We start from the raw sequence: 20,794 nt of genomic DNA, 5'->3' as shown, positions 1-20,794 counted from the left end.
AAAGAAAGGGGCGGGGAGGAAAAGTCATGATCTGATAAAAACAGCAGTAGGGTCACTAAGAAGCCAGTTAATCTCTGCTTCCAAGTTTATTACTAGATTCTATAATTCCCGTTAGTTCGTTTTTTTACAGGGGGAAACGAGAAGTTAGGATGATTGGGTAAGACTTGTTTATATGCACTAAAATGCACATCACAAGTTGCATTTAAACTGAGAATACAAGATGAGGGTATCATTCTCTTTTATCCTCCTCAAGATCCTCTCCTACCCCAAACACATGATCTGATGCAATCGCTGCCTTCCGTTCTTTCCTTTCTATTTTGGACGCCAAGTCTCCAGCCACTATCACTCCTGCCCCAGTCAGGGATATACCCTCTTCATCATCTTCACCAGTCTCATAGGCATACCTGCAATTAAGTGTCAGGCAAGAATTATGCCAATTTTTCACAAGCATTTAATCTGTTTAATAAATGTCATAAGTTCACCTATTATTGTAATAGTCCACAAAGGAATCTACTAAAAGAATCGAGAGAGAATAAATTCATCAGGCTCTGCAGGCTATGAGTTTATTCCCATTATGTTCATGCCCATACGCCATCATAAAATCAACATGTAATATATGTTAAGTTCTGAAATACTGTTCAAGTAATCTTTAATGGATTAGAGGAATTGTTCACTACTGCACTGGAGAAATAATCAAGTTGACTTGTCAACGCAACCAGTATGATTAGGGAAAAAGTTATGGTTCGAACAATCAGTGAACTATTGCCATTAAGGAAAACCAGAAAATTACGGGAGTTACCTAGTTGGGTTATCCGAAGGAGCCAAGAGGATGCATATAACCACCAATAACACGAAGGCAAGCAAAGTCCAGAAAGCTGGTATGACCCATGCTCTTCGCCACAATTCGCTTAGGGGGTCACTGGCATTAAAATATAACTGAACAAGCAAAGTGAAGCCGTCAAAAGTTCATGCAACTATGGTATAGAATCAAATAAACAGAGTTTCTTAATTCTTCTATTGTTTTCATCTGAGTTAGATGGTAGGTAGAGCTTATTAATTCGTTGGGGCTGTAGTCTATGGAAAATGGGCAAGTTTAGAGCACTTTGTTGTGAAAACATTCCAAGCGTTGCTGTTTTAAGAGACGAGAAAGACTGTGGAGTAACAGTGCTTCTAATTCGTAAGTTAGAGACAATGAATATATAATACATGTTGAAGGACATATATATAAGGGAGGGAGATCTGAAAAAGAAACTCAGAAATTACCTCATAACCGATCCAAGCAACTGAAAGCAGAACTGATACTGCAAGGGCGTTGGTAAACTTTCGGTAGAGCTCAAGTTTGGCCATGCTTCTCCGAATCTAAACCCAAACCGAGAAGTAAAAAGTTAACAGCATACATCTAGTAACAATTTTGAGAAGCAAAAGCAAGGGATTCTTCTACTTATTTCATTATATTCATTACAATAAAACTCGTATACACTGCGTGCACTTCAGGGCAAACTGGAAAAATCATCAAGGAGATTCAAATCATATTACAACCGACTTGCATAACATACATTATGTATCTAATCTGTAAGGTTTTTCTGTCAATCTTATGGAGAAGTATAATGTGCAACCCTTCCCTTAACTAGATGAACTTTATTAAAGCAACAGTAACTGCATTTTTCCTCTCTTCTCATGTGTGTATCGTGTATGAGCATGTCATAAACAAACAAATGAAACCAAAAAGATCTCATGGAAACAAGAAAAAGGGTGAAATTACCTGAAGCTTCTCCAAAGTTTTAGACAACGATGAAAAGATCCAAACAATAAAGCTGGCATCCAAAAGTGCCACTGGTAGCACCAAAAAGAGCCTGGCTTTTCCTGAAAAGTCATTGATATTTCCTAAATGCTCAACAAGCTCCAGGGCTTCTGATGCCATGAAATATACCACACCAAGAAGAATCACTTTTGAGGTTATGCCTCCCAGGGTCGGCCTCATAACACCATAACCCATCGAAACCACAAGGAGAAGAAGACGAGAGACTGTTTTCTTTATAGCAGTGAAGGTAACCGCCCAAAGCGTAATTCCAATTGGTCTGCTCCCAGTAGCATTGAAGTTTGAATACTCGAAGTACCAGAGAGCCATTTCAAACATTCCCAGACCAATCACCGCTGTGATTTGGTAATGCAGTTGTATTATATCTTTCCAGTGCTGTACAAACCGCAGAAACCATAAGAGACCAAGAGCAAGATATGCTAGAGACATGAGGCCATAAAATGTCATTAGTGGCGCCATCTTCCCTGGTAGATAACCTTCCGGATTTCTCCACACTGTTCTTCCACTAATTAATGTGCCTTTCAGTTCTGGGTCACAAAATACAAAGTACAGATAATACATTCCAGTTTTGTTTATCTCAACAGTGTGAAGCACCATATTAGCCTCTTCGCTCTTTCCCTCAAATGAAGCATGTAGCCTTCTCGGCCACCCAGGGTTGTCAGGATCTTGGCGAATGATAACCTCACCAACCTTGCAGAGCCCATCCTTTGCAAGAGCAGGATCACAACATATCGCATTGGAATTCATATAAGCTCTCCCTATCTTATTGCTGTCTTTGACCTCAAATATTATAGCCTCTACCACTCCAGTATTCTGCTGCATCTCGTTCTGCTTTTCGGCTACCTCCTTTGGTCTCTTGAACGTAATAGACTCAAACCTAAAACAAACATGGAAAGAAATAGTTTCATTTTTTGGATATCAGAAGATTTAATGAATAAATCTGGTTTTCATGCCCAGGGTCATAGAGGAGATCCATAAAAACAATACAGGGCCCCCCAACACACAATAGGCAAATAAGTGCTAACCACAATTATTATGCCTGATGTCACCATAGTACCATAACCCACTATTTGAAAGACCCCAGCTTAGCAAAGAACTTAATACACATTCTCATGGATGCTTGTAAGACAATTAAGCTGCTTTACTGTCAAATTTTGATTTCTCATGACATTTAGAACTCATAAAAATAACCTCATCCATCTAAATCTTTTAATGTTAGTTTTCCCCAATAGCAATAATGAAAGACAATCAACTAAAACTTTACATATTAAAACAATATCATTTCAATTCCAGCAAAGAAAATTCTTTAAACATAACAATGGATACAAATCTAAACAAGTAAAAGAACCTCTATGTGATGTTAATGTATTGATTCGATACAATGTAGTCGAAATATATGTAACTTACTAATAGCAGCAACTGAAGGACAAGTGACCAGTGTGGAACCTCCACGTGGAGTTAAGTTCCTTTTTCCATAAAATCAAGTTGGACCTCAATAGATATTTTAATCAACATTTAAGTAAAAATCTGGCCAGTATGGAAACCACAATCTGATGTTATCTTCTCCTTTTGTTTGAGCCAATTTTAATAGATATTCCAATCAACAATTTAAGTACAAATCTGACCTCAAGGGTACGTCCATATTGTCCTAATGCTTTGGTCTGATATATCTAATTCAATCTAAAGGACTGATACATATCAACGCAACTCATCACCGCCGCAGAGCATAAAAGAGCAAAGTAAAGAGTGATGACGTAATATAAGTTCATGGAAAAGTTGAAGCATGCATCTCACTTTAGTAAAAGCAATTTACTGCTTTATAGCCTAAGTTAAGGTCCAAAATCTCTCAAGTGAGGCATCAAAGATGTAAGTGACTAGAGTCCTTTCCGCAGCCAAAATTGCAACAGAAGAATCAAAGCAGTGCAAATTGCAGTCTCATTACTGTTTTATACTGCATATTCTAGTGCTCATAATGCATATTCTCTTGCAGTATCCTCCCTCTGCCTTCACACACTATCGCACTTATAGTTCTATCAAATACCACTAATTCCACCGGAAAGCCTCAATTTCAAATCTTTTGACATACCAAAATCTCAAAGCTCCTAATTTAGAGTAAAACTTTTCTACTTAAGAGTTTTAAAAGCATTCATTTGGACCGGACGATGAAGACATGCAAACAGGCTTCTCAATACCAACCTAAAACGAGAAATGAATACATGGAGTCCGCATATACCACAACAAAATCAAGCACACACTACAAACAGAACCCATGTTAAATTATCTCCCAAAGTAACAAACCAAATGACAAAAACCCATCACGAGTTCACGACCACCTTACCCACAAAAATATCAACAGAAACAAAAAATCTTAAAAATGGTGGTATCTTTAGAAAATGTAGCACTCAAATATTTGCAAAACCAACAGAATAAAACACAAAAAATTAACTTAATTTCAATAGACCCAAGCAATCTCGTTACCTGATGAAGGATTTGCCAGTTAGGGGTTTACTGTTATCATCGTCGTGAGTGGCTCCCGGGGTGTCACGATTCTTGGAAGCATACAGCCCTTCGCTGCCGCCATGAAAGAAGAAAGAATTGAAGCGCGGAATGAAAGCTTCATTGTTGTACTCATGGATCGACGCTCTCACCCCATTCTTTCCCACTGCAAACAATAGCATCAAAAACCCAACAAGTACTGTTACTCTCTTTCCCTTCATCAACAACAGATCACACTCAACACCTCTCCCAATTCCAAACAGCATTTCCCTTCTCTCTTTTCTTTCCCCAACTCCCTTTGTTTTATATATGTGACCACATTACAAAGAAAAAATTATCAAACGCCTGTAAGGGTGTCAGTATTAAACAGGAAAATACGCAAAAACAAGGAAAAAGAAATGTTGGGGTGGTGGAGGGAGGAGGATGGAGGAAGAAGAAGAAGATCTCTTGAGTTTCTGTAGCTACTCGCACTTAGAGAGAGGTAAATCAGTGATGGTGCTTTTGCTTTTCTTTTTCCGGAAATTCTTGCTCGTTCTAGAAATATTTGTATGTGAATTATGATCCAATTATACTATTATTTTTTTCAATTAATACTAATTATGTTTTTTAAACATTCGGCTTAATAAAAATTAGGATAATTTTTAAAATTTGACAAAATAATAAATACATCTCATTATTTAAAAAATTATTAATATTCTTTATTGTAATAATCATCGAAGAACTAGCTCAATCAATAATTTTAAGATTTGTATTCTAATTTTGTAATAAATTGGCTATAATGTTCTCATGGACTATAAATTATAAATTTATTTTTTTAAAAAAAAATTGAATTTTTTTTATGACTAACTGCAAAAGGTTTTTAAAAAAAAATTTAATTTTTCTACCCGTTCAATTTTTTTATTTTTGTTAAATTGAAAAAAAAAGTAAAGTAAGAATAGAATTAATATAAATTTCATCAAATATTACATAACCTCATAAAAAATCACGGAATAGTTATAAATTTTAGTATTTGTAAGTATGCATTTTAAGAATAGAATCAAAGGAAGCTTTTCAAAACCAATTTCGAGATATTCCCAAATTAGTAGTAAAAGCAAAAAAAGATAAAATAAAATCACCAATTATCATAACATATAAATTTTAGAATTTTCTAAAATGAAGATGTGTAGATTTTATTTTATTAATTTTGATGAGAAGATCTCACTTATGTGACATTTATGGCCTTTCAGATGATGAAAAGTTGCTTTTACATTTACAACATATATAAAACCATTTAAGTCAAGCGTTCAAATTAGTTGGTGAGCATTAATTGTCCTGCATCCAAATATACAATCCTGCCACCAAATGTATCATAATTACAAGAAATCATTTGAGAAATTAAAGTATAATTAAAACTACAACTCTTGTACAAAAATCCAATTTATACAAACACCTTCTAAAACATATTTTAATAACACTCTTTAAAGGTGTAGCTATAATTTTGTTAAAAAAAATATATAAAATATTTATATATTTGGACGTAACCTCATGAAATGTCAATAATTTACCCAAAAATATATAAAATCATATTTTTCTATATATAAAAAATTCATATAATCTTTCAACTCCAGCCTATATCTGATTGGTGGTAAAAGGTAATTATAGTGTCAAATCAATACGTGATTGATATTCAATGATGAAAAAATATAATGAAATTACTTGTAATCCATAAGTGGGATGCTGGCATATTACTTTCTTCAGTGTCTTCTGCAATGAGAATTAACCTTTATGCACAACATAACACATATATATGATATTTTTCTTAAAAGGGCTTCAGAATGTACAGTGTACACTAAATTTAATCTGGCTATAGTAATGAAAATTGACATTTAAGAATTGTTATTCTTTAAACCGCATACATGCACAAGTGCAATTAAACCAAATATTTAGTTCATGTAGTCACTTCTCATTCACTTCAAAAAGATCAAGAACGGGCACTCCTAAATTAAAAGTAGTTGTTGATAACAAAAAATCATTTACTCCAGAGTATAAAGAATGACTAGTTTTTACAGAGTAGTTTTTGGTTGAAAAATGGACTCAATTACAGATTGTATATATGGGTTCTGTAGTTAATACAACACAAATCATCTAGAGACAAAAAAGTATATTACTACCTCAGAAGAAATCACCAAATGAGGGACAAAATTTACACAAGTTCCCTAAAATTCTGTTTCATGTCTTTTACCTAACTTTAACTTACATCCCTGATGATGTTCTGTTTATCCTTTGAGCACCCAATTTTGGGGCAGCAGCTTTCGTCACTCGGCCTCGTCCTGATAAAGGCTTGGGCCCTGTTGTGGGTGGAGGAGCTGCAATGGAAGCCCAAAGATCATCATCTGCCGATGATTTCAGGTTCATTGACTTGGACGACGATTTGGGAACTGGGGCAGCAATTGCTCCCCAAGGATCGTCCTCATCGACTGCTCTGCTGGCTTTTGCAGTTGAAGGTTTCGATGTGGATCTAGGAGCAGGATCTGCTGGAGCACCCCACAAGTCACTGTCATCATCTTTACTCGTCTTTAATGAGCTCTTTGGTCTTGAATTTGAAACTGAACAAAATATACACTTCGTATCAGATGAGATTCCACTTGCTGTCAAAAAATTTGATGCAAGAAAGACTTGGAATAGGGAGGAAGGGGAGTTGCTAGAGTCAAATTTTCTAGTTTCTTAAATAATTCCATTTAGTAATGTTCTTTAAATGGCATTACTAGTATGATTAACAATTTTCATGTGCTGCATATGTTGAATGCGATCTGAAGATTGCATACATAAGATGCCGAACTTTAACCTGTGGAGTATGATGAATTACCTTGTGTTTTTGGCACAGAGACAGGCCGCTTTTGGGCAGCTTGGATATTTGCAAGAGCTGCAGATGGTTTTGCCTCCTCGAGTGGTTCAATGTCATCCCAACCATCTTTGTCCCCATCATGCTCCCCATGAATGCCATTCTCAAGTTCTCCCCATCCATCAGTTGACGTAGGGGATGGAGGGTGATCAGCTAAATCAGTTAAATCAGACCTGGAACTTACACGGACTGGCGTCAAATTTACATCATCTGTTACTGCAACAATAGATGCCAATATCAGTGCTGATCAATGCATATACTAGTGCACAATCAGAATTCATTAAAGAATCTCTAAAGGAAATTCAATATTCTTAAGTATAGGAGTTCTATCTGAGTATAAACTTTTAGAAGGAAAGACATAAATCTACATTATAGTACATGCATCTCAGCACACATAGAGAGAGAGTGGAGGGAATGTGCACCAGAGCTGGTATTGGAGATTGAAGATGCAATCGGGGCACTTGTGCTTGATGAAGTGAGGGTATTCTGTTCAGAAGGTTTGCCTTTCATGGTCAAAGAGCTCATTGCCCATCTGCATCATGATAATGATATTGAAAGTAAGGCAGAGATTCCTTGATAAAAAAAATAGTGCCTAATATGTGACGTAAGGGGTACAGTTGCAAGTTAATGCAAGGAACAAGCAAAGTAGAAACAATCTCAACTTGCAACATAGTGAAGCTGGCAGACCATGTTGCCCTTGCCCGTAATTAAATGAACGAAACCTACAACTCAAGCATCGAGACTGAAAAACTTTTCTCAGGTAATGAATATAGTTTACATTAAAAAGTGAACCACTCAGTCAAATTCAACTCGAACATTTGGAACCAGAACACTGTAAAATCTTAACTTTAAAATTGTGATATTACAGAATTTCAAGGGTATTTTTTATGCTTTACTTGATCTTTAAATTCATCTTCACCTATATCCCAGAGGAGTTGATATATCGGTGCATGTATTTCTCAGTGCAGAATGTAGCAGTGTACAGTTTGCATCCCATTTGGCGTAATAGTATGCAAAAATGAACTCTGGGTAGATGTGTTGTCAACCAAAGACGCAGAGAACTTGTATAAGGAAACTCTTTTTGTTGCAGAACAGAAAGACCCATTGTATTTGTAGAACAATAGCAAGGCGTCTTCACCACATCATGGCACATGGCTACCACCAATTAATTAGCCTTTGTTTCTTTCTTTCTCTAAAGACAAAGAATATGGTAGGAATTTTTATTGAAATTTATTGAACAGCATCCCATGGCTGCACAGTCACATTAATAACTTGACCTTGTCATCTTTAACAGATTAATTCTATCCTTTTATCATTCATACTGATGCTAAGGATGTAATTATCATGTAGTCAGAATTTATTTTCTTTATTTTAATTTTTGCTAGAACTCTGAATGTTTATTTCATTAATACCATTTATTTGAATTTTCTAATACTTGGCTTTTCCAATCATCGCTGCGCATCTTGCAAAGGTCTCCCTCCACTTTTAGGAGAAAACAAGGGGTAAAAGAGAAGTTTCAATAAGAGATTGTGGAACCTTCTAACACTTGCTTACACAAAGCGGATCCGGGTGGGATAGGTAAGATATTTACGCTCTAGATTCATAGAAGTACTAGAAGAAAAAGTTTTAAAGTCGGCATACCCAAGTAAACTTGCATTTCCAGGTATAGATGAAATCCCTGTAGCCGCACCCGTGGTATCTCCAGTGATTGCCTAAAACAACCACAAGAACCATCAATCCTCATAAAGATATAGAATGAAAGAGAAAGGGGAAAGAGATAGCCATTAAACTAAACGCAATCAGCAAACGTCATTGTGAGAACTCAATATGACAAATACAATACCAAGCATAGTGATCATATTCTCAAACAACATTAAAAACTGAGTGACACCAATGAACCAACCAGCAAATATATGCAAACAATACTAATATCAACATGCATGAAGGCCTTTCCAGATATCACTTCATCAAAGGTATGGGCTAAATAAATAATACAGTTCTGACAAATGTGAGTACTATAAAGATCTATTGTAAGACCAGCACTTTCCAAATAGGAGTTCTATGTTTTCCACAGACAATATTTATTTTGATGGGTCCTAAGATAAAATTCAAATGCCAAAAGGAAAATTATATCACACAAGAATTAAAGAGGTTGACATCAGACATCTAAAAGAATACACTTTTTAACATTTTGGGAACAGCATGCACCATGGTTCCAACAAGATGAGACTTGGTTTAGCATAAAAATCAGCCAAAATATCTTAAGAAATTTAATGTGAAACTTTATATGCTATTATAATTCCAAACATTAACAAACATGCAGGAAGGGGACCAACAAGATTATTTTACACACCTTCTCATGGTATTGTTTCACTAATTGCAAAAATTGTTCAACAGCTTCAAACGCCTTTGACCGAACGTCACTGTGCAAAACAGAGAGTGAGAATATTACGGTAAACTAAACTTACACAAGTTCGGGGAGAAATGGCAATAAGTAATAAAGTGCACATAATATATAAGCAAATTTGCAGCAAAAATTCCGGTACTGTAAAATCACCCACTAAATCTGGATTATGTTTGATTTTTCCAGAGATAGAATAAAGACAAATCATGGGAGGTAGAAAGACATTATACTGGCATTATGTTGCATTAACCAACAGTAGGTCTCATTGAGAGGAAACAGTTAAATCCTTACAGAACGCCAAGTGCAATATCTGTTTTATAACATTACGTCATGTTGACACTTCTAAAAGTGACTGGTAGTACCTCTGGTAATGGAGGTCAACCTCATAAATTTATTGAGGTAATCTTACAATAGCATGTCAGTTCCACTAACCAAGTATCAGTTGACTATCAGTATGGAACTTCCAGAGAGTACAATTCAAAGAAAATCCTTAATAACAGGAAGCATGAACCTCAGCAGTAAACTTAGGAAAAGGGTGAGCGATATAAATGAAAGGTGAATCATAATAAATCAACCAATAAGAAGAAAATGATACCTGTCAAGATCAATTGTCAGGACAACAATATTTGGCAAAATTCGAGTCGCAATCTCAGAGGCATCATAATAAGAACTGGTGGCACATAAAGCCATAATACCTGACATGAAAGGAGTAACATTATTGGAAGAAGGGAAGAGCAAGGTAGAGGAAGCTTTTGGGAAGAGAAGGACAGCATATTTTTTAAGATCTTGGAGGAGAAAAGTTGTTCAAATAGGAAATTGTCTCAGCCAACAAGGTAAGTAAGTATCCAGGAAGTTACCAACTCAAAGGCATCTTAAAAGTCTTCCTAATATGAGGTCAAGAAAACTAGTAAACCTTTTACCTGCTCCTCGGGCAGGAGAAAATGTATCACGCAAAGCTCGAACTGTGAAAGCATTTATCAGAACTCTTTTCCTTGTCTGCATTGCAGTAAATTCGTGTGGTTAATATTCTCACAGGATATTTCTCTCAGTACAAATAGACATAAAGTGAGTTATAAATTCTTAAAGGTCAAAAAAAGGATAATTAAGAAGGACAAATGGGTACAGACCCCTTCACTGAGGTAACTGGCAATATTTCCGAGCAATATGGTAGTATTTGTGCGAATTGCTGGTTCTTCATCAACCTGCATCACATATAGAAGTAGATAACGCCAGTCCTGCCTAAACTATAAAGGGCATAGAAGTAAAGTTGGCAAAAGCAGCACATTCAAGTAACACCCTGCTTGCGAAAAAGCATATAAAACGCATACCTGCAGCTTGGAAAGAAACTTTAACAATGATCCTGATATTGTGCGCTGAGAGAGCTGTGACAAGATATTAAAAGAAAAAACAACTAAATAAACTAATAAGTGGAAAGAAAGATGAAGAACTAACGCAAATAGTGCTAGCTCAATTATCAGGCTGCACATCCTAATCACTGCATGATTTGACTCGCCATTTATTTATCTTATATCATGTAATATCAACAATGTTCACCAAAAAGGCAAAATCAAATTCAAAGGTGCTGGTCATCGCCAAAAGAGCCAAATTCTAGTGCTCATAACTTCAAATTGCTATAAACCTTATAGTATTTTATCTACCATATCATTTTCAATTGACATCCCGTAACAATGAAGCACACACAAAGTATGTCAAACGAATGGACACTTGGTTATTTACTTTTTATTACAAAAAGAAATTGTAATAAAAATATTATTTTTTTTTTAAAACGCATAACATTTTTATTACAAGTCATGGACAATATCCATGACTTGAGAAAGAACAAATTTAACTGTCGAGTCGTGGATGTGCTGTGACAAAGGCTGAGCGCCAGCCTTGACTTGTGAACTGATGAGCGTCACCTTAACTTTTTCTTTTTTTTTGTTAAATATTATATATATTATTCTTATTAAGGATGGATGTCAGCCTTTGTCAAGGACTAGAAAATTTTTTATTTTTTTCTTTAAAAAAAAATTGAGTAGTGGATCGGGCAGTTTTTTTTAAAAAAAAAATTCACGAAATACATTTTAAAAAAAATAATTTTTTTATTACAACTTTTTTTGTAATAAAAAGTAAATAAGCCAATGGGCACTGGCGTCTGTTAGTGAAAATGAGGAATGTGGAGTAGCAGATTCCACAAGTCATTAAAATGAACATTTTATGATGCGAAATAAGCATTACATACTGGTGCAAGTTCTATTATTTTAAGTAACAGTACCTGCAAGTGGCGGGGCAGTACATGTGTAATTTAGTTATCTATTGCTAATCATGCACTTTAAAAACATCTAAATCTAATTCAAGCAGACATGCCCTTCAGAAGTTGCACTTACCTTAGGAGCCAGGACAAGCATAGATTTCAGAGTCAGTTCACGTAGAAAAGCAGATGTGTCGGAGAAGCCATTAGCAACATGAGGGTAGACCTGTTATAGAACAGCAAAATTTCCTCAGCTCCGCAAATACTAAAGAGCATGTTGGAAGTTTGCACATCAACTACAAAGGAATGGAACTATAAATATGAAATGATAATATGATATCATACTTGTTCATCAACAGTTTGTGAGGACAATGACTCGCCGTACTGATCAATATGCTGCAGAAGACCAACACGAATTGCACGATCATTTGATGCAAAAAGTTTGACAATTGTTGGTAAGACCTGCAGAAGAACAATTAATAACAACAAATCATTCATGTCCCATTCATCAATAGTAAAGCTCAAACAAACAAAAGCTTGCCATATAGATTTAGAGAACAGTAACCTTAAGACCATATTCTTCTGTTGAAAGCCAAGATCCCATTTTCAACAATGCAGTCAAAGCAGGTGCAGTAGCTGAACCAAATTCTAACGCGGATGCTAGTAATGGAAGCAGCTGTACAAAACCAATATTGTAGTGAAGCAACTAGCATAAGATTAAATCTCAAAGCATTGGACATCATAAATACCTTCTTCACCACTATCTCGCGAGGAAGCTGGTCGGCCAGATTTGGAAGCTTACGGAAAAAGGTATCCTTTTCCACACTGTCCTTCAAATTAAGAATTTCCATAAAATGTATGGTCTCGACCAACTTATTTTGAAAATATTCTGCCAATGCATCAAAAACAAATTTTAGCTCATTAAAAGAGAAATCCTACACATTCGTTCAGTAGCCATTTAAGGTTAAGTCATGAATCACTAATTTCTATTTGCTGGGTGAAAAGTTGAATAAGATGAAGAATGTAAAGCAATTAGGCTCCACGAATAAAAGATAAAAAAGAAAAAAAAGCCCGCAAAAGAAAAGAATTGTAATGCTATGCCCAGTACTTGATCTATCCAGGCAATATTCAGCTTGATGCACTATTCAGCTTGATTGAAAAGTCGAGCAATAACCAACAAAGAGGATGAAAACAAAAGTGGAAGTCTCTATGCAAGTATTCACGCCGCGAAGATATACAAAGGAAAAGTTTGAGTTATAAACTAAATGTGCTATGCCATACACACAGGATTAAGAATATGCTAAAGCCAAATTTTGTGTATGGGGGAGGAACTTAATTAACGTTCAGATAACAGGACGTACAGGCCATTGAGTTACTAAACTAGCAAAATCAAATGATAATACCACTCAGAGTTGTCTATATCGAATTGAAGCCATCTTACTTTCCCAAGCACCCATCCCAAACTAAAGTGCAAGACAATTTGGTGCCTAATTGAAAATCCCTTCTGCTCTCGATTTTGTTTGCGATTAATTATTACTTTTTGTGGAAAAAAAGCAGTTGGATTTTTGGGGTTTTGTTCACTGGAAACCTTTACCTACTAGCCTAAAAGAAAAATGAAGGTAATATTGGTCTTTGAATAAAATAAAGCAGCAAGTATTTTCTAATCAGACAAACAGCTGTCACGAGAAGTATGAGCACCGACTTTAGCTTTTTTCTAATCGTATATGGTAGACTTGAGTTCTTGCCCCCTCCCCCACCCCCCAACACACAAAAGGAAAAAGGCTATATTCCAAGCACAAACCACAACACTCTGAATGCATTTATTGTTGTACAGCAGTTCATTTAATCACCATGCGCGAAGAGGCTGATATTGTGAATTTTCCTTTTTGTGAGGGCTGGGAAGGAAGGGAAATGAAAGAATGGGCAATTGGAAAAATCCAATGATATCAAGATTCAGGCGTCAAAGTGAATTCAAAGTAACAAAGGCCTCATACTTATAAATCAACTTGTGCCACAGATTTTCACAGAAACAGGAAAGGGAAGAATGGTTATGTATCAGTTATTGGCTGTGTAATAATTGAGTTAAGCTGCACATATTTGACAAGTAAATCCAAAATTAAACAAAGCAAAAGAAAATTTAAGGGGAGTGAAACTGCACTATTTTTGTTTCAACGTTTTAACAGCCCATCCATTTCACATATACAATAAATGGGGGATCAAAATAAGAAGTCATACAAACTAAACTTATAAGTCTTAATTCAATAAAAAAAATTCCTGGAAATGCACCAAAAGCTGATCACGAGAAGAGCAAAGATTTAAGAGCAACAGAAGCACTGGGGGGCCTCGAGATGGTAAATACGAGGGAAGAGTAAAATATCTAGTCATATAATAATTGATTGAGTTCAAGCAGAATTAATAATATCCCGTGCCTAAAACATGAGAGAATGAAAAAACTAAGATGATTGTCTTTACCCTATTAAAACATAATGTTACCGGGTGTAGACTGTACAGTTAGACGCAAAAGGAATATGTAGTAGGTACCATTGGATATTTCAATCCCCTATATAAGAAATCAAAGAAAAAGAACCCACCACTATTATCCAGAAGCTTTGTTGAATTCAACCTGCGAGAAGGCGTAGAACTCAAGAGACGCTGATAATCTTGAAGTAGAGACTGCAAACAGGAAAATAGACCAATTTTAAATTAAAATGAACTTACCAAACCAAGTGGAAGTTGAAGCAACTACTAAATGAAAAGAATCAAGCTGCATTATATACATATATCCTGTAGCTGAGATAAATTCCCAAGCAGGAACTAAAAGGAAAGGTAAAAAAACAGTCTCACCTTTGGTATGCTAGCAGTATTGCGCAACTCCTCTGTTCTACTCAACTTCATGCCAGAAAAGAGTTCATAAATTAGGCAGCCTAACAATTGCCACATAAAAGACTATGAGTAGAACATTTTGAAAAATTAAAATAGAACTAGAACTGGGGTCAAAGATGTAAAGGTTTTTAAGGCAAAAAAAGGAAATGAGAAGAAAGAAAAGTTGGGTGCACAGGCAAAAGAAAAATCTGAAAAACAAAGAAAGGGATGTAGAAAGAAAGAGAAACAGCTTCCTTAGTGAAGAGAAGCATAATCGATGGCTGACTTTTGCCAACTGGAAGAACATTATCTGAAGAGCCTTTGGTCCATTCAGAACTTGGTCCAGACATTATCCTAGTTTCCCACACTAACATCATATGCAAAAGAATAGATTATGTTTGCTTAACACAAATTCAGAGTTTTGAAGGATTCAAATGCCGTCTTCAATTGCTTGAGTTCTTTTACAGATAATACCAAGCATATCAAGCTTTTGCCAGAAAAAGAATTATCCCATTTCAACAAATATTTAAATCATATTAATCAATACTCAAAGCAATCTCAGACGTGTTGTAAATATTTTAATCATATTAGTCAAAAATCAGGTCTTGCAGCCACTCGAGAATTTTCAGCCTCCCACTTATTACATAATGACTATAGTGATCAATTTAAATCCATTCATCAAATAATTTATTTAACAACCCCACTCCCTATTGAAGTGTTACACTTACCCAGGCCCCAAGAATCTATAGCCCAAGGTGGAGAGTTTCTGATAGCAGCCCAGTCGGATTTTGACAACTCCATTGGTTTGTATTGTGAACCAATAAGCCATTCATATTGCTGTGTCAGAATAATGGAAAACAAATAAAATTTAACCACTAGACCATCCAACAAGCTAGTCCGTAAAAAGCAGCACAAAATTGAGCATCTATTTTCAAATAAAATATACAGTGAATCAGCAAAAAGCAAACCAGATTATAAGGTATTACAAATTAATGATCAAATCTTTTTGAGATAACAACTATATCTACAATAAATAATATTCTGCAAAGATGGAAAATCTACAAGTTGAAAAGGCAAAGCTCTATTCTTTGCATTTTTATTATTTGAAAATGCATTTTGGAGATATTACTCAAAAGCAGTCTCGTATGTTTTAAACAAAAAATGCACGAGTTTTGCTTATTTGCTAATTATTTCCTGAAAACATTCTAAAATCAATACCCAGTTTGAAAAGTCAATATACTATTTTGACAAGTTTCCATTTAAGAGGAAAAAAGAAGCTCAATAAGTAAATCAAAGATATGACTCGAGATGAAATGTCAGATCCACTTGTACTCTACAGGTCTGTCTATGCAATAAACTAGTCTGTAATACTTTATTTTCGGTGATAAACCCGAGGCCCGAGGGAATATTGAAAAACAATATAACATAAGATTACCAGAAAACAAATGTGCTTGGTTCAGGATATGTGAAAATGGAGGCAGCTTGGCTAGTTATGTCGAGAGGTTGATGTGATGGTTATTTCGTGAAAATATGTTTGCTTATAGATACTTGCAACATTTCAAATAATGCACTATGAAAAATGAGTTGTGGTTTCTTAAGAGGGGAGGACACTATATGAAAATAGGGTAGAAAATGGTGGAGAGGGATTCGAACTACTTTTTTATATTTTCATAAATGAGCTTTAAAAATGTCCATCTTTAAATATTCAAACTGGACATAAATGCTTCAACTTGGCATTTTCACCACATTTTATGAAACGCTTTAACATCTCTAGCCATCATTTTCATATTTTATTCCCATGACACGAGGAAGCACAAAATATAGATTTCCAATAATTCACTGAGAAAAATTGTGGAAAAGAAGGTGCCAAAATTGACAACTTACAAGCATTGGTCCAGTAGCAGCTTCATTATTCCCATCAAACTCAGACAAAACATCAAATGCGTGGAGTTTCCAGTCCAAAGTTTGAGTGACAACAACACTAGCCATACAAACATTACCATGAACCTGCAGTAACCAATACAAAAGACATAATTTTGACTCATAGTTTTACAATCAGTGACATGATTAAGGGTGGGAGCGCACACCTGTATAGGGCCTATATACAGTCCGCTTAGAGCCAATTCAAATAAACTTGCCTCCAAACGGAATGTTAAAAAATAGAGAACTACCTTTAATTAGACATAATATGCATACCAGTTTACAATCATTATTCAAGAAGCTCACAGCTTTTGCTATCCGGTGAAGTCCCCATGCATAATACTCATCCCTGACGCAAGAAGAGAGTAAACAGATAGAATTTACATGGTCTAGCAAACAGGAGGACAAGATCCAGAAATATTCAGAGAGTTTAATTTGTTTTCCTTTTTCTAATCAGAATAAGGTGGACTTCTTTGGGCAAAGGCTAAAGAATAATGTGATTAAACCCACTGTTAGAATTCATGTCCAGAACGATAACAATAAAAAGTCATCCAATTTACTAATCATAATTCAGCCTATGTAATCACAACATGACAACCATAAACGATTTACATTTTACAACCGCAGACAAAAGGCATGTCAAGAGCCAGTACAAGCTAGAATAACAGTAAGGAAGAGATAATTGAAATATTCAATACTGTTTACACCTTTGGCTGCCTTCTAATCCCAATTCCTTGATCTTTTCAGAGAGTGGCATAACAGGCTCAGTCACCATGTAGATGGTAACCTTCGCACTAGAACCATCCAAAGTTTCTACCTCAGTACTATGCAGAAATGACAATATATTTGGATGTCTGACCTGAAAGAAGTTGAAAACCCTTCAGAACTCTAGAAAATAAGATTAACACCTAAGGAAACGAGATGCATATGTCCATTCACCAAACGACAAAGAACTGCAAAATATAGATAAAGAAGGGAAAACATAATAAATCAAGACCTATTGGGAGGGGGAATCATATAAACTTCTTTGCAGGAGTATCAAAGGCTAATGGTGAACTTTCATAAGCGTCTATAGGAACTTCACTGTTATATTTCTTTATCAGCAATGTGATGCATTACTTCTTCCTTCTTTCTGAGATTCCTTTTACCTTGGGTCAATGCAATAACAGCGACAACCATTACTTTAAGAAAAATTGCAAGTAAACCACCAACTAGGGGACTGTAATTGCCTGTCATTTCAAGATAAGCTCTTACATCGTTCTATCACTTAAAGTGTGAGGTTGCATTTAATCTATTAGCTATTAGATACTGTCAGGCTGTAGTTCTTATTTTATCATTCTTCAACCAGAAAAACAATAAATTCCTCCAGCAACAAAGGCATCATTCTGAATCTGAATTTATAATTAGCAAAACACATTTACATTTTAATACAGACTTCATCAGGCAGAATTTAGAAAAATAAACTGTAGGATTGAAATTTTGCATGGAATACTGATCATAAAGGCAAATGCTGAAGAAGATACCTGTCAGATACAATGTAGGAATGTATTACATCAATAACCACTCCAAGAAAATAACAATTATCAGGACAATAATTAATGATAAAGATATTGCAGAACTATAAGCTCCCGACACTCAATGTAGCCAGGGAGTTGCGCAAACACAGACATTTTCAGGTTGCGCCGCAGTGTTACACAATGTAAGTCAGTGAAGATAAACAGAGAGGCATTTACAAGCTAATCAACATGCACCAATGGGTATCATAGGGCAAAGGGAAAACAAGAAGCAAGTTGAATTCTTGAATAAATTGAGCTCAAGAAACTGGTTCGCACTTAAACTAGAATTGGAGGTAGTCAATTGAGGATGCAAGGGAAAGAACAAAAGATACTGTTATCTTGCAACTGATACACATCTGATCAGAAGCTCACCGTCCGAAGGCGTTTGACACCGTTACGGCCAGCAACTAAATGACCATCATTTGCGTTGCTCCCCGAAAGAGAAAATATTGAGACAGGAGCTCCATCATCCTGTTGAATAAAAGAAAACAAAAGACAACAAAGTAATTAGAGAACATGTCAATGGTCGAAGGAAATAGAGCATGATATTCATGCAGGTTTACCTAACTAATTTCAGTTATCTATTAACTCTCGTACAAATTGATCGGAAGGAACGGCGGCAAGCTATCACATTTTGTAAATATTCTAGGAATGGATCCAAACATAGATTAATTCTAATTCAAATGAAGTTAAAAAACAAATGGTGAAAAAAAAAATAAGTTAGAAGTGTATAGTCTTCTCAAGATAAGTCATGGACCATTCAAGTTGTAGACCAGTGGTGTTTGAATAACTTTTTGACACTTAACCATACTTAAATTCCTGAAATTACTCGTCCATGTTTCTGATCAATTCTCATAGCAACATTACCATAGAGTTGACCTACTAGAATAAGCACCTGAGCAGCATGTTTCAGTGACTAGTCACATTTAAGAGGAAATGTGCCATGAGCTCCACCTCTCATGATGGACATCTTATGCCATCAGAACTCGCCAACTCCTAGGACCCGTCAACATAAATATAAAGCAATGCATGAAAATGGCCATAAACAACCATGATTGAAGGAAACCAGAAATATGGATATTTTTGTATTCACTTAGTCAAAAGCCATCTAAAGACACAAGAGTTTGGAATATCCTAAAGAACATACTTTTCTCATTATCCTAAAAGAAAAACAATCAATAATAACAAAATTAATTAACTGGTAAATACAAAGAGTTGAAACAAGTTATAGCACCAATGATACCAATAAACGGGTTTACAGCCAAAAACCCAAAACAAAATGGATATCCAATGAGAAAGTAGGACATTTAATCATATGTGCATCTATACAACAACTTCTTGATGTTTACTTTTCTTGGAAATCAAAGGTGGGACAGTAAGATCAGATTTTACTTGCAAGCATATACTGCTAAAGGTGCTCATCCAACTTTATCACTAATTACAAATACTTTCGACTACAAACCTCGAAAGACTGAAACAGGCAAAGTAAAATGCAATAAAGCTATCATACCAAAAACGAAATGCCCTGATCACCAAGAAATAAGTCGGAGCTCCATCAGTTCTTATTGAAACCAAAAATGCATTCCACTGTAGGAATCTCCTCACCCCTCCCCCCCAGGAGACAACACGGAAGCTAAAAGTTGGAGACACTAAATCCTTTGAGCTTTTAGTACAATTGATCTCATTAACAGAAAACATATGCATCTAATGCCCTATAGACATCCTGAGATTCGCAAACTTCGTGTTCTGCGAACCAAAATCCAATCTAATAAATCACAAACTTCATTCTCTCTACATCACTTCGACTTCCATTGCCTCCACCAATCGATATCCGCACAACAAAAAACAAACAACACTCCAACATAGTGTTTACTTTCCCACCACCAACATTGATCTTACAATACCAGAACTTAACAACGCCAATTTGAGAAAATTCGGAAAACAAATCCAATCAAATGAATAAAAATCCAGCAACTACAAAGAACTCAAAGTAGGCAGAATAAAATGGAATAGCGGCAGAAACCTTGGAGGTTCCACGGTAGTGAACCCAGGATCCCCATGCTGAAGCGTACGGCTCCCCGATGTTATACGGCAGATCCTTGACGCCCGTACCCGATCCGCCAACCACTCCTTTCAAGAATTTCAGCATCTTCGTTCAGAGCCCCGCCCGATCAAGGAGAGGGAGAGAGAGAGAGAAAGTCGATCGATCTACTCTGCTGGAAGAGGGGATTTGCGTACTGTACGCCGTCGTGACAGAGTGCGAAACACAGGATAGATTTTTTAAAATGCGTTAAAATGGAGTAATTGAATCCACCATCCTTGATTCTCTGCTTGCAGATGTATCTTATCTCCCTGTTCCTCGACCGTGCGCAACCGTTGATCCACTACAGACTGATGGTCCAACAGTAGTGATGGGCAATAATCGACGGCGGTGCAGAAAAATAGGTGAAATTAAGTAAATTGGAAAACAAAAACAGTAAAATGATTTCATGGGAAAAGGAAAACATGATGCCGTGTTTGTTTGACACGGAATCCCATTTTTTTGGGTTTTTAATTTTCCGTCATCATATTTTTTTAATTTTATTAGAATAATTTTGAATTAAGG

General features: G+C 35.8%; 2 protein-coding genes across 3 annotated transcripts; both read right to left on the bottom strand.

The window, feature by feature from the left end:
* Positions 1-32: 32 nt before the first annotated feature.
* LOC105160792 (putative membrane protein YHL071W) lies at positions 33-4,845 on the bottom strand. Its single transcript, XM_088879781.1, has 5 exons — positions 4,298-4,845; positions 1,763-2,696; positions 1,264-1,359; positions 800-936; positions 33-404 (listed from the first exon to the last, which is right to left on the bottom strand). Exons 1-5 carry the CDS (start codon positions 4,579-4,581, stop codon positions 230-232), a joined length of 1,626 nt encoding a protein of 541 aa, XP_088735907.1. The 5' UTR covers positions 4,582-4,845; the 3' UTR covers positions 33-229.
* Positions 4,846-6,306: 1,461 nt separating this feature from the next.
* On the bottom strand, positions 6,307-20,620 carry CTEXP (kinase family with ARM repeat domain-containing protein). 2 transcript variants are annotated; one of them, XM_011078280.3, is made up of 21 exons: positions 20,213-20,620; positions 18,562-18,660; positions 17,341-17,492; positions 16,910-16,982; positions 16,598-16,720; positions 15,442-15,550; positions 14,696-14,775; positions 14,443-14,524; positions 12,601-12,740; positions 12,417-12,527; positions 12,197-12,313; positions 11,988-12,077; positions 10,929-10,982; positions 10,728-10,802; positions 10,521-10,596; positions 10,196-10,295; positions 9,550-9,619; positions 8,838-8,908; positions 7,619-7,728; positions 7,161-7,406; positions 6,307-6,900 (listed from the first exon to the last, which is right to left on the bottom strand). In XM_011078280.3, exons 1-21 carry the CDS (start codon positions 20,336-20,338, stop codon positions 6,548-6,550), a joined length of 2,457 nt encoding a protein of 818 aa, XP_011076582.1. In that variant the 5' UTR covers positions 20,339-20,620; the 3' UTR covers positions 6,307-6,547. The 2 variants fall into 2 exon arrangements, with proteins under 2 accessions (XP_011076582.1, XP_011076581.1); XM_011078279.3 differs by having other exon boundaries at positions 7,161-7,412; positions 20,213-20,617.
* Between the last annotated feature and the right edge of the window lie 174 nt (positions 20,621-20,794).

The sequence above is a fragment of the Sesamum indicum genome, linkage group LG4, assembly GCF_026168435.1.
Source record: "Sesamum indicum cultivar Baizhima isolate 11 linkage group LG4, ASM2616843v1, whole genome shotgun sequence".
Classification (NCBI taxonomy): Eukaryota; Viridiplantae; Streptophyta; class Magnoliopsida; order Lamiales; family Pedaliaceae; genus Sesamum; species Sesamum indicum.
The sequence above is the reverse complement of the archived record's forward strand: the minus strand, read 5'-3'. Positions and strand labels throughout refer to the sequence as shown.

Excerpts from the sequence above, each read along its gene's own strand:
- CTEXP (XM_011078279.3), bottom strand. The coding sequence starts at position 20,338 with ATGCTGAAATTCTTGAAAGGAGTGGTTGGCGGATCGGGTACGGGCGTC. Across the intron at positions 12,741-14,442 it reads AAAGCTTCTGGATAATAGTG|AATATTTTCAAAATAAGTTG; the intron begins GTGGGTTCTTTT and ends ATGCATTGGCAG. Across the intron at positions 7,729-8,837 it reads GGAAATGCAAGTTTACTTGG|ATGGGCAATGAGCTCTTTGA; the intron begins GTATGCCGACTT and ends ATCATGATGCAG.
- LOC105160792 (XM_088879781.1), bottom strand. The coding sequence starts at position 4,581 with ATGCTGTTTGGAATTGGGAGAGGTGTTGAGTGTGATCTGTTGTTGATG. Across the intron at positions 2,697-4,297 it reads ACTGGCAAATCCTTCATCAG|GTTTGAGTCTATTACGTTCA; the intron begins GTAACGAGATTG and ends TGTTTGTTTTAG. Across the intron at positions 937-1,263 it reads TTGCTTGGATCGGTTATGAG|TTATATTTTAATGCCAGTGA; the intron begins GTAATTTCTGAG and ends TTGCTTGTTCAG.